The 13,994-nt window shown below is 30.0% G+C and overlaps 1 protein-coding gene across 1 annotated transcript in view; it reads left to right on the top strand.

The window, feature by feature from the left end:
• The window catches only part of LOC112683793 (4-coumarate--CoA ligase), a 74,918-nt gene that overhangs the window by 49,156 nt on the left and 11,768 nt on the right, over nucleotides 1–13,994 (top strand). Inside the window, exon 3 of the mRNA XM_025554944.1 lies at nucleotides 7,676–7,883. Within this exon, the coding sequence (XP_025410729.1) occupies nucleotides 7,676–7,883 (208 nt within the window). The remainder of the gene's footprint in view (nucleotides 1–7,675; nucleotides 7,884–13,994) is intronic.

The raw sequence follows: 13,994 nt of genomic DNA, 5'->3' as shown, positions 1-13,994 counted from the left end.
GTTATTTATGACAAAAATATTTTCAACGATAATGTATTATCACGCAGTGCCTAATATTTATAAAAAGATACATTTTGTGTGCATATACATCATGTAAAACTGTAAATAAAATAGATCGTGAAAAAAAAACGGCAACTAATTCGTATTCTTTCTTTGGTTCGACAAGACCAACGCATTCAGTGAAATGATACACTACTAAAACATAAATAAAATGCTTGCAAGTAAGTTCCTTTGAAAACAATTTTCATTTTTCCTACTCTAAGCAAGAAACTATAAATATTACTCGTACCGAAAATATCAGAGTTATTGATGTCCGTGATTTGTTCAACATAAGAATTACTCACAATGCTCATTTCTGTGATCGCCGTAACTCGTGGGCAGCACGCGAATAAACAATTATTATTACGGTTTCTGTAATACCGTAATAGCACTATCGCATAATAATTGTACTACTTCGGAATTACTCCATCAATCTTTTCGAAAATGGTGAAATATAATCTTATGTTTTAATTGCATCGTGAATTTGTTGATAGAAACATGATTTGTTTATGATGTTAAAATTGAAAATGTGTCAAGTGTACGGACAGATTGAACATTATAGTCCTAACCACAGGCCCGTATTTACAAAAATTGCCGCCAGGGGCAACATACATTTTGCCGCCTCCCCCCTCCACCAAAAAAAAAGAAAAAAAATTACTTTATTGATATTACACAATATGTAGTAGTAAATAGGAGGTACATTAATATAAAATAAAACTCAGGTATAAGTTGTATAACTAATAACCAATATATTACTTAAAACAATTTTTAAAACATTCTTTAAAATAATATAACAACTTAAAAATAAAAATATTAAATTAGAACTTCATAACTTTTTTAAACTTTTCTGCGAGATTGTTTTGATGCAAATGATTTAATAATATCATTGTAATCAATCATTTTGGTTATAGATGACTCTATGTTTAATATGGCTAAACTATTTAATCTTTCAGATGACATGGTTGATCTTAAATATGATTTAATTCTTCGTAGAGTGGAAAATGATCTTTCCGTTGAACAGTTAGAAGCAGGAGTACATAGAAACATTCGGAGAGCTACATAAACATAAGGAAAAATAGCTTCTATGTTTTTTTCTTTAATAAATTTACACATATTAATGATATTTGTTGGAGGGTTTTTAATTGTTTTAAGCAAGCTCTGAAAATGAACACACTCGTTTTCAAATGTTTCATCCAAATCATTTTTGTATATTTTTCTTAATTTTTTTTGCACCATCACGAACTTCTGAGGTTTTTTGTTCAATAATATTTAAGAAAAATAAGTATTTAGATATTATATCATCATAAGAAATTTTTCTTTTTTTTAGTTCTTCTATTAAATTATCACTAATAATGTAAATGGTATTAATTTTGAAATTTTCGCGTCCGTTGAAAATAGCATCTGGTTCAATAGATTCATCATTACGTTTCTTACGTTTTCTATTTTTGTGTTCATAGTCAGGAATTAAGTCATCATTGTCAAACAAAGTTTTTGCCAACTTTTCATAATCATTAAACATTGATCGTAAAGTTTGAACATATTCAATTAACGAATTATAAAAACTAACTACAGTGCTTATATCAATATCAACAGATTGTAATAGAAGACTAGTTTTGTTAAATGTATATAAAATATCACTCCAAAATATAGTCATGTATGCTGTTTCTAATTTATTCATTTGTCTAATTAAACCTCTGGCTTCAGACCGTACAAATGGTTTTTCATAATCATCATTTATTAGTTCTTCTAATACTTGTTTTATAGAACTCCAGTTTTTTTTTAAACTGTGGCAAGCGTCTTCTCTTGCTGACCATCGCGTGGTGGATAAACTTTTTACAGTTGAGATAGAATATTGACTTAATTTATGCCATCGATGTGTGGATGAAGAAAAAAATACAAATATATTTTGAATAAAAAGAAAAAAATCATTTGCTTCTTTACAGCAATTTGCAGCACACGATCCAACTAAGTTCAAAGAATGCGCCGAACATGGTACAAAATCAGCTAATGGCGAACTTGCTTTATTCTTGCTTGAACTCCTAAATAAATACCAGACATGTTTTTAGCATTGTCATAAGATTGACCTCTCAAATAACAAACATCTAAATTATATTTTTTTAAAACTGATAAAACTGATTCTGCTAGATTTTCTGATTTATGTCCAACATTTTCTAAAAAACCAATAAATCTTTCAATTGGCTCACCGTTCGATAGCACATACCTAATAACGAAAGACAGTTGGTCAGTGTCTGATATATCTGGAGTGGAATCTATGCTGATAGAAAAATATTTCGATGATTTAATTTCATCAACTATGGTATTAATGACTTTTTCAGATATGATTTTAATGAACTGTTCATAAGTAGAAAATGATAAGTAGGAAGTATTACCTTTGCCAGGGTTACCATACTTAGAAACGTGTTCTGATAAAAGTGGGTCGTACTCTGCAAGTAATTCCATTATCATAATAAAATTGCCAGTGTTTGAAGTAGATGATCCAAATTTTTCTACATCACCTCTAAATGATAGTCAATGGCTTGCCAAACTTTTAACAACCGAACAAACTCTGGTCAGTACACTAATCCAATATTTTTTTTTCGGTTTCTATTTGATGCATTAGTTTTGTATTTATTTTACTTAAATCTGATGCAAGTTCTTTCATTTTATAGGAACATAGTTTGTGTTCAGGTGAATTTTCATGGTAAGAAATTTTTTTAGGGTGTTTCCAATCTGAAAATCCTGTTTTTGAAAAATTAGTTTTATTCTCAAATAAGAGACATGGAACACAATAAATTGATCCAGTACTCTCAGAATAAGATAAATAATCTCTTTGACATGTTTCACCATTGATTAAAACAGTTTTGAAAAAATCTATATTCAGATATCTAAAATAGTTGCGGAAATGCCCTTTCTGAACAACACTGTACAATCTTTTTGAAGCTGTAAATTTAACATCTAGATTTTGACTAAATCCATTTTTACAGATATATTGCCTCATTTGATCATTTATACACCACAATGCTGGATCCAATCTTAAATAAAAACAAATATGAAGTAAAGTAAGAATTTATTTAAAAAAAATAATTTGAATTAGTGTTTCAACTTTACCCAGGTATATCAGTAGAATTTGGTTCTAATAAAATATTTATGTGCTCAGACTGTTCTGAGCATGAAGGGTCAGAATTCAAAAAACGAACAACTGTTGGGTCAATTTTGGATTGATCTACAAATTGTTCATTGATTACAACTAATGCTTGAGGATTAAATGTTTCAGGACTAGAATATAAAAGAAATTATTAAAAAATTAAAACTAGGTAGGTACTTAAATTGTTAAATATTACTTGACTATTTCACTAGATTTTGATTCTATGGAAATATTGTTTTGTCCGACATATAATTGTTCAGTATCCAAATTACCACAAAGAGCTATAGGGCTAGTTTGAAGTTGTTCAGCAGATTTATTAACCATACCTGACTCTGAGTAGAAATATATAATGGTATAATCAAAAATTATAAAAATACTAGTTGTGTTTAACCATAACTTAAATACAATACATTTTTTTATTCAATATACATGAATACCTAATTCATATAGTAATAAAATAACTAAAAACTACCTGATAAGAAAATTCATATATTTTGAAGTATAATATTTAACTTTTAAGCAATTGTTATTTTTTAACTATTTAAATTTCAGTAATAATATAATCATTAGGATTGGTTTAGTGTAATATTTAATTTCTTAAAAAAAAAAAAAAATTAACCTTATTTTGTATTCATATAAATTTCATACTATTATTACAGTCAACATAAATAAAATACTTACTTTTGAACATTGTGTCGATTTTAATAGTTTTTTGAACAACTTTATTCAAATTAAATTCTTTGAGCTTAGCTATTTTCTTGTATTCAGCCCCACTAAGCCTATTTCTTCTTGGAGCTATGACTAAATAAGATATAAAACATTATTACAATTATAAAATGTACCTACTACCTATCCAGAATGCAAATCCGTGACTTATATGAGAAAAATCAATTTCTTAAAAATAATGTTACAAGTACCTACTATATAATAAAAATATATCGTAACTAATATTCCGTAACTCTTAAGAACATATAGAATTAAAGCACAATTTAACATTTTGTAAATAATTAATCATAATAGTCTTTACTACAATATAAATATTAATTACCATATTAATTATTATTATACTATTGGTTTTATAATATTTTAAAATCAATGATAAATTATAATACTTACCTACTGTTTTGAATATACACACGTAGTATAAAAATAAAAAAAAATGTATAGTTTAAATAGATTTATTAACAGACAACGTCACTGGTCACTGCGTCTGTACAGCACTAAATCAATCGTTCACGAATAATTCACTAATAATTGTGTTTTGATTTTTGTTATCGATAATATTATAATAATAGCAGTGTAAATTGTCAATAATCGGCAGTCGTAGCTCCTTATATCATGACAATACCACAACTGTATGTTTTCTATTTTTAGTAAGTACTTTTCATAGTCTACGATTCGTAGAACTAAATTCGAATCATATGTTTACAACATCAATAGTCTTATGTTTGACCAAATCATTTTATTGATATTCGAGTTGATAACGAATAAAAACTTTATTAGGTACATTCTATATTCAAAATCTATTTTGGTATAATTATATTATTATAGACTAATAGACTATAGTTATTATATATTATATTTTCGTATCATACTCATTAAGTAAAATGAGCTACAAATAAATTTTACATTTTTGACCATTTCAATATTTTGCCGCCCCTAAACCTAATTTCAATATTGCCGCCAGGGGCAATTGCCCCTCCGAGCCCTCCCTTAAATACGGGCCTGCCTAACCAGTTTTAATATTATTCATATATTTTCTATATTCCGTGCAAATATCGATAAGAATATCACATATTGCTGTATTGTACGTATTTTCGTAATAGAACAAAATGTTTTCAACCTCTAGGGTGCTGATTTGGTGATTCTGAGGGTTGAACTCTTAAGTTTGGGAGCTGTGATCGGCACAAATATTATTCTTCATTCATTTTGGCATAGATTTAGTGTCATTCGCGTAAATCCGTATCGACGTTGATTTTTGTCTTTTAAATCTAGAGCATTTAATTTAACCATAAATTGACAATTTTTTAGATCTGTACATCGTAACATTTGTAGTAAGCCCGTCGAATAGGTTAATTAAATAAAATAAAACAATGATGATTTGCATTACTATATAATGGGAGGCGCAAGGTAAATATTTATATAGTATATTGTTCTACCATATATTTTTTTTATAGATCGACAATAGTTTGCTTGTATTTAAAAAATAATAGTATTTTATTGAGGCACGATTGGTTTTTTTTTTTTTTGTTTTGGGAATTGCGTGACTCTAAACAGTTTGAGAACCGCTAAGCTAGCTGATAATAATTATTATATTGCTTTGGTTAATCGGAGCAAATGTGGAGTTTACTGCAGTTATACGAATTATATGATAAATACGGTAATGTATGCGCGTGTATAATTAAATACAAAATTATTTTTCATAAAAAAAATAATAATGTTCTCTTGTTCGTGTACAAGAAATAGTACTGATGGAATATAAAATGTAAGTTAGTATTATTCAAATATTTAAAAAATGACTGCAGAGTTTGAAATGTTGCGTGAGCGCTTTTTGCTGACCTCATTGAAAATATGTTCTTAATAATTATGTACTTACAATATTATAATACACTGTTGTTTAAGTTAGCGTTGAACACTGGTAATACTGAATTACGCACGTATTATTAAAATGTATAATAAAAGAAAAATTATTAGATTCTTGAAACAAGTAATTGAAAATGCATTTACCCAGAAAAACATACACATATGCACAGTACGCACGTATATAAAGGTGTAAATACAGATGGGCCACGAGAATAGGTACAACAACTGGTAGACGTAACTCAGTATATTTTTGACGTACAAACATTTTATTAATATTTTATTATATGTAAGTAAGGGCTATTTCATTATTTTAAAATAATAACAGGCATATGAAGTCCATATTCTTTATACGATGAATGAATGAATGAACAAGATGAAGCGATTCTTCATTAATTATGGAAATTCCCACTCTAATTGTATCCTTAATGTCATCCAAAATGGTTCATAAACACGTGACTTAAGATAAAACACATCCCTAAAACGTGAGATTAGACGGCCGTGGAAAATTGTATGTACCGACATTCATTGTGACGGTGACAGTGTAATGAGATACTCCATCTTATTGAAATCAAACATTCAACGAATTTATGGTTCGCCTTCTTCTGCGCAACTCTGGTTTCAAGAAGTTATTAAGGTTGTCCGTGGGACGAGCACTTTTGACCATCAAAAATCGTTCTTTTACGTTCCTCGTAAAAATAAGAACCGATGATTAACTTTTTTGAAACAGTACGCCAAAAAGTTACACTCCACTGCACCAAAGTGCCAACTAAACGACATTATCTGATGGATTGAATGAACTTATATAGAACTTTCTACTTCCATTAAGCGTGAAGAAAAATCCATTTATTTTTTATCCTATTCCCGTGTCCTATCTGTATTATATAAACGTTGTACATAATTGTTCAGACATTTTACTAATAAGCACAATTGGACTGGACCGTTATTTATTCTTTAAGTTTAGATGATATTATTCTTTTTTTTTTACCATCAATTTAGTTATATTTTTATAATTCAATATTTAAAGTACGGAATTAACGAATAATATTGGCATAAAATAATAGTAATAAAATATATCTTAATAAGTTTGAGATGGACGTAGAAAATGATTTATACTTCCTATCTAACTTCAATATACACTTACAGCTCATATATAAAATGTCACCTCCGCGAAGGAGCCCGGTAGTATCGCGCAATGAGGTTATCGGCGATCAGGTTACCGCAGGGAAATGGAATTACATGTGTATCAATAGTGATGCGACCGTAGTGGCGATCAAATAATTTTGTCATGGAGGGAGATGTAGCTGATTTTTTAACAAACACTATATATAAAAATCTTTATTTTTAAACATGAAAATTATATTATATTGATATTAATAATTATTATTAATGATATTTATATTATTAAATGTATTTTTCTGGTTTTATTGCCAATTCATCCAGTACTTAGTCTGCAGTTATATTGACAACCTCACGATGAACAGCCATAGTGGCTAAACCATTGAGACGACTCTAAAATAATATAATTACACAGTTCATATAATAATATAATATATTATGTTAAGCATTAAGTACTAAATTTAAATTCCATAGGTTACATTCTACATTCTTATAATTTAACTATAAAAGAAATGAAAAAAACCTAAAAAGTTTATTTCAATTAATATTTTAGTATTTTATGTTTAAACTGTTAATTTTATTCCAGCCTAGAGACTGTATAATAACTAATAAGTGCAGTATATTTATTTTTTTAAATAGAAAATAGATGAATACATATATTATATTATGTATAATATGGATGAAATATAAATATTTAAAAGAGGTCATGGTGGATCTATCCCCCCCCCCCCCCCCCCGCCGTCACTGTGCAGTCGCGTTTATGATGTTATAATTATTGTTTGGCGTGTTCAGGTGTGCGGTCTCACCAACAGGAAGTTCACGTACCACCAAGCAAGATTGTCGAGCGAGAGGTTCGCCGCTTCTTTGAAAAAAAGAGGCACGACATCAGGCCAAGTGCTGGCCATACTCTTGCCGAACATTCCGGAGTTTGCCGTAACCGCGTTGGGTGCCATCGAAGCTGGTTTGGTCGTTACAACGATCAATCCGGTTTACACACCATGTACGCAACAATTTTTTATTTTATTTTTTTTTTTTTGTTAAGAGAATATTTACAATCTATGCTACAGACATAATAAGCAAATTTGATACATGTATACAAAAATTATAAGAACAACAGTGAACGAATATGTGTGGAGGAAGATTATCCAGCGATAGAACCCAACGTTATCTACGACAATTTTCTAACCATGGTTTTATTTTCGTATGATGCCAGTGCGTTTGTTCAGCGTGTCGGAAACACGATTTTGACAGCTAGAAAAAAATTAGAAAATTTACCATCCACGATTTTACGGTATTTGTTCATTTATCGACAGTTCATGATAATCGGTTAGGTTACTGATGTCGTGTATCGTATTGGATACATTTTTTTTTATTTTTGGCACGAAAATTTATGATCAAAGGCAAAAAAAATAAATATTCATTTTCGAAGAACATAATATGAGTAATGAGAACTTAGAAGAGTCATAGGAGCAGGGCCCCCACAAGGGGGGGGGGGTCTGATGGACCTTGAATACAGGGGCCCGGTTATTTTAAAGACTCGTGGGCCTGTTGAAATTTATTTGTAATTTTTGAAATTTTAGTAGAAATACTTATTTTACATTACATAATATTGTAAAATAATATTATATATATTATTTTGATAGTTCAAAATGCGAATTAACCAATGATTACCTAGAAATGAATAGATTGGCTTCGACAATCAATTTTGACGATATCATTACTAAGTTCGCCAAGCTCGAATCCTGCAAAATAAAATTTTAACTTAAAAAAAAATATTTTATAAAAAAATAAAATAGACATTATTAATGTTGAATTACTTATGAATCTTGAATTTGAATTGGTATAATGAAAAACAAATACTATTCCTATAATTGTTATGTATATATATAAATAGTAAATTGTATTTTTAGAAGTTTTATAAAGGGCCCGGACAAACATTTAGTATAGGGGCCCGAAATTGTATGTGGGGGCCCTGCGTAGGAGTACCTAGAGTTTTACATTTAATTAAATTTACACTTTCGTGTGTTCGACATTTTTTTATAATATAGAAGGTAGGCTATAAACATAGTCACCCGCTTTATGCATTTTTTTTAGATCATAATTTTTTTCCAAAAGTGCCGGGTCACACTATCCGTTTCTACCGGTACGATCCATTTAAGATGGGTAAAACACTATTGTGTACGTTCGTTATCGGCGATACCCTTTTAAGCTACACGATTTCGTACGAAGTTCTAAACGTTGATGCCAATTTTCATACCGGTATTGGGGTATACCACATGCCTATGCGAGAGAAATTAAAAAAATTAATAAATACTTTGTACTTTATCGCTTTTATTACCTATTTTTATTGTTAATGATATCAAATATATCAGATACAACGAAATTTCGTTATTTCCATTATGTTATACGGTATTTTCCGAGTTTCAGTAAAAGTAGTAGGTTATAGATGTAAAGGAATCCAAATTAAGCATTTTCAAATAATTTATTTACTAATTATTTTTCTTTTGTGGTGACGTAAACAACGCACCGCGAATCGTCCAAGTTGTTTACAGTATTGTCAGTTGATAAGGGGAAATCCTATGTTCTAGAACAGGGGTCTCCAACCTTTTTTTACCGCGGGCCAAATTTGATATACGCTTTGGCATCGCGGGCCAACATTTTTAGAAAAATAGATAGGTTATAAAATTGAGCAATAAATAATAATAAATAAGATTTATTTAAAAAATGTATGTTTATTTATATAATTTTTTTATTTTATAATTCAAAATTTCGTTTTATTATGATAAGAGTAAGTTATTTAGTGAGACGTTTGGAATTGCTTGTCTTTTAAAATGTCTTGAAAGTTTGCATCAAACTTTGTGGTTCCAATTAGCAGCGTCGCTTGTAAATGTTCGTCACTTAAGTTAGTTCTGTACTTAGATTTGATATATTTCATTTTTGAAAATGTCTGCTCACATAAGTATGTTGAGCTAAATATTGATATCATTTCACGCGCATGTTTTTTGAGATTTGGAAATGATTCCTCTGGCAACATGGCGTAAAATTGTTGGAGACTAGCTTCCTTGAAATAGTCTTTGAAATTGTTGTTTGATATGAGCTCGATAACTTCAAGCTGAAACTCTGTCGGTAAAGTTTCTATTTTTAATGCAAATGGATTTTCAAAAATTCGAATACGGTCTTCTGCACTTTTGAAATCTCTAAATCGGGTCTGGAACTGCTCTTTTAAATAGGTGAGAACTCCAACAGCAAAATCGGTAGGGAATTCTTTATAATTTTCAAGTTTGAATTTGTTGCATGTTGGAAAATGGGCAAGATTTTTTTCTATTAATTGATTTGTGAATAGATTTAGTTTTAATTTGAAAGCTCTAATGTAGGAATATGTATCTGAAATTAACGAGTTAGCTCCTTGCAACTTTAAATGCAACTTTAAACTCATTAAGGAGCTGAGTTATATCGACGAGAAAAGCTAATTTCCATAGCCATGTTAAATCAGTTAACTCAGTTATAACACGGTTTTTTCTGTCATAAATGTGTCGATTTCTGAACGAAGATAAAAAAATGTTTTCAAGACGTGACCTCGGCTGAGCCAACGAACTTCGCAATGATAGGGAATACTGGGTACTCGCTTTCAATTTCAGCAAGAAAGTTCTTAAACTGACGGTGACTGAGAGCACTTTTTCGAATATAATTTACATTCTGCACAACAATATTCATAATAACTTCATATATTGGTGCATTTTTCCCACACAAAGCTTGCTGGTGTATTATGCAGTGAATAGCCATTGGTGCTGCTGCACCAGTCTCCAATACAGCTTTACAAATATTTCCAACCAAACCTGTATGTGCTCCACACATGTTGCGTTCACCATCAGTAGTTACGCCTTTTAAAATGCTAAATTCAAGACCCAAAGTAAAAATAGATTCTTTTACCTTCAAAAAAATTTCATTACCAGTACATGAGTCTTTCATTGAGTGGACGGCGGCCAATTCTTCGGTTATTTCAAAAGATTCATTGACTTCGCGAACGAATAAAAGCACCTGCGCTGAGTCTGAAGTTTCGGTAGATTCATCCAAAGCAATTGAAAAATATTTAAAGCTTTTAGCAATATCTTTTAATTGACGAATAATATAATTTCCGAGATCTGTGGTACGTCGCGCAATTGTATTCGCTGACAAGCTAATACCGGTGAATAAATTGATTTTATCGGGACAAATCTCTTCAACTGTTTTCAAAATGCACTCCTTTACAATTTGGCCATCAGTAAACGGTTTTCCGGCTATCACTAGAGTACGGGCTACTTGAAAACTTGCTTTTACGAGAGATTCATTTTGACATGACCGTTTAATAAAAATTGACTGTTGAGCTAGTAAATTCTGTTTTAAGATTTCAAATTTGTCCGATCGTAGTTAACCAGATAGGTCGTTATATGTAGATGCGTGCTTGCTTTTATAATGTCTACCAATATTATATTCTTTCAAAACAGCAACCTTTTCCTTGCAAATAACACATAAAGCAACATAATTTTGTTCAATGAAGAAATAGTCATTATTCCACTTTTTGTTAAAAACACGGCACTCTGTATCGACTTTCCGTTTTTTTACTTAAACTCATATTTATTTTAATACAGCACAGAGCACTACACTCGATAATAAATGACACTTAACTACAATAATCATAAAAACTGATTCTACATAATTTATAAATTACACCCGATATACTACAGTGGACTCACGCAGTTAGAAAAACCCGTCGATCACACGTTCGATAGCATTATTATTACAACGGAAAAAGTCGATCATATCTTATCTGACAATCGCGTAAGTTTTGAGTACAATATTAGGCAGATAAGTGTGATTGACGAGTTTTTCTATTATTCGTGTTAGTATATATTTACAAACATAAATTGTTATGAATAATACCAAAAGAAAAAAAATAATAAATTTATTTTATTTTATTAATTAATTCAATAAAAAATAAATTAAACTAATGAAAATTAATATTAATATTAATGTTTTTTTATATATTATTTTTAAAACATTAATTAGCTAGGCGGGCCGGTGTAAAAACCTTGGCGGGCCGGATTCGGCCCGCGGGCCATAGGTTGGAGACCCCTGTTCTAGAATATGCGATGATTATCTCGTTAAGGTAATTTCGAGAATGTTCTAGACAATCGACGCCGATATATAAACATATATATATATGTATAAACCGGCTGGTCAGACGCTCATTCAATCAGTCCGTGAGTACAATCCGCGACACACCGTGAATTACACTCCGCGATATATTCGGCAATTCCTCCGCAATTGTAACGCGTATCGATATTTGTACATACATATTTATATAATATAGTGTCTATTTTAATTAAATTAAATTGTGAGTGATTTTTATTACTGAAATCCCACACTTTTATTTAGTTAATCTCATTTTATTTATTATTTTATTATTAATTTTTTTATGAACTATTTTAGAAGTAGTTATATATAGTATATGTATTCTATATTATATTATTTATTTTTTTTTTAGATATAATGCGGTGAATAGTAAATTTGACAACGTTGCATACAATTTCATGCGCAATCGTGTTAATTTATTTTTCTTACCTCCTCTTTTTGTTACCTATCTACAAACGTACGCAATCGTGTTGCCAAAAAGGACAAATGTATGCAATCCTGTTCTACCCTTTAAAATAATAATAATTGAATATTAATTGTAATCAATTTTATCAATAGCTCAATAACTAATTTCATCATTATTTCTAAATTATTAAAAAGTTCTAAATTAACCTTTTTATATCAATAAATTATAAATATGTTTTTATTTCTCAATGGCCTTTGTAGCCGAGAGATACTTTATATACTGTCGTAGATAAAAAAATTAAAAATTATTAAATTATCAATTTAATAGATGTTTAAATGCTAAATATACTGACAGCGTTTCAACGGATAGTCGCGGTTTGAAAAGATTGATGAATATACTATCTATGTAAACTAGTGCTCTGCACGGTCCAGTCTGGTCCGATCTTATCGTATAAAAATAGGTGAAGGATCGATTCGGTCCGAATCAATATTTTTTTGAATGATTTTGGTCCTGTCCAGGTTTAAACTATAATTTCGGTTCGGTCCGGTTTCTAAAATATAATCAAATCGGTCCAGTCCGGTTCGGACCGATCGGTCCCGATTAGTTTAAAATGTACGGCTAATATTACAGCTTGTTTCAAATCTAATATCTTTTGAACAATGATTTAAAATTATAAAGATATTATTTATAGAATTAATAACACGAATATTATCATTATGGCCCATGGGAATGAATATTTTACCCCAGCACCGTTGTTTTATACAAATTGTATGTACTATCATGTATATTGTATGTATCTCAAAGCTGTTCATGGTACCTATTGGCTATTAATAATTTATTATTGAACATATTTTCAAGAAAAATTATTATTCTCGTTATGGTGCGGGTAACGTGGAATAATGTGGAAGTGCCCGCCGCGCTGCACCGTCCAAATATATAAATGTATACAACTGCCAATGAAATACTTGCGCATTATGATCTTGATTTATATTAATTATAGTTTATCTTTACATTTATTTGGGGAACGGATTTTGGAAATGAAATGTGCACCTCTAATTTCTATACATTCTTGTCGATGATGCTGGTAAACGGTAATACTTGGAAAATATTCGATTAGCTAGGCAAGAGAGCAAGTACTTCGATATTTCCACGTAAAATTCTTTGTAAAAATAATTAATACTCAATAATGCGATGAACACTAATATAGTATAGTGTAGTATATATATATATACCTAATATACCTATACTAAAATATAAATTTACCATAGTTTATTTTCAAGGTGAAATATTTTTTTGTTTTGATCGTTTGTTCGCTCTATCATATTATGTTATACTTGGAGTCTTGTATGGTAGAAAAAAAAATAGGTCCACCATCAGGTTCAGTCCGGTCCATAAGCTTTTACAGTCCGAAATTTATTAGTTCGAACCGACGGTCCGGTCTCTAAAATTACGGACCGTGCAGATCACTAGTGTGAACGTTAGACTCGTCCCTAGCGAAAACTGAATAATCGGAATAACTTATTTAACGTATTA

The sequence above is a fragment of the Sipha flava genome, unplaced genomic scaffold (genome assembly GCF_003268045.1).
Source record: "Sipha flava isolate LNK unplaced genomic scaffold, YSA_version1 236_pilon_pilon, whole genome shotgun sequence".
Lineage (NCBI taxonomy): Eukaryota > Metazoa > Arthropoda > Insecta > Hemiptera > Aphididae > Sipha > Sipha flava.
Note: the sequence above shows the minus strand (reverse complement) of the source record. Positions and strands in the feature narration are given on the sequence as shown.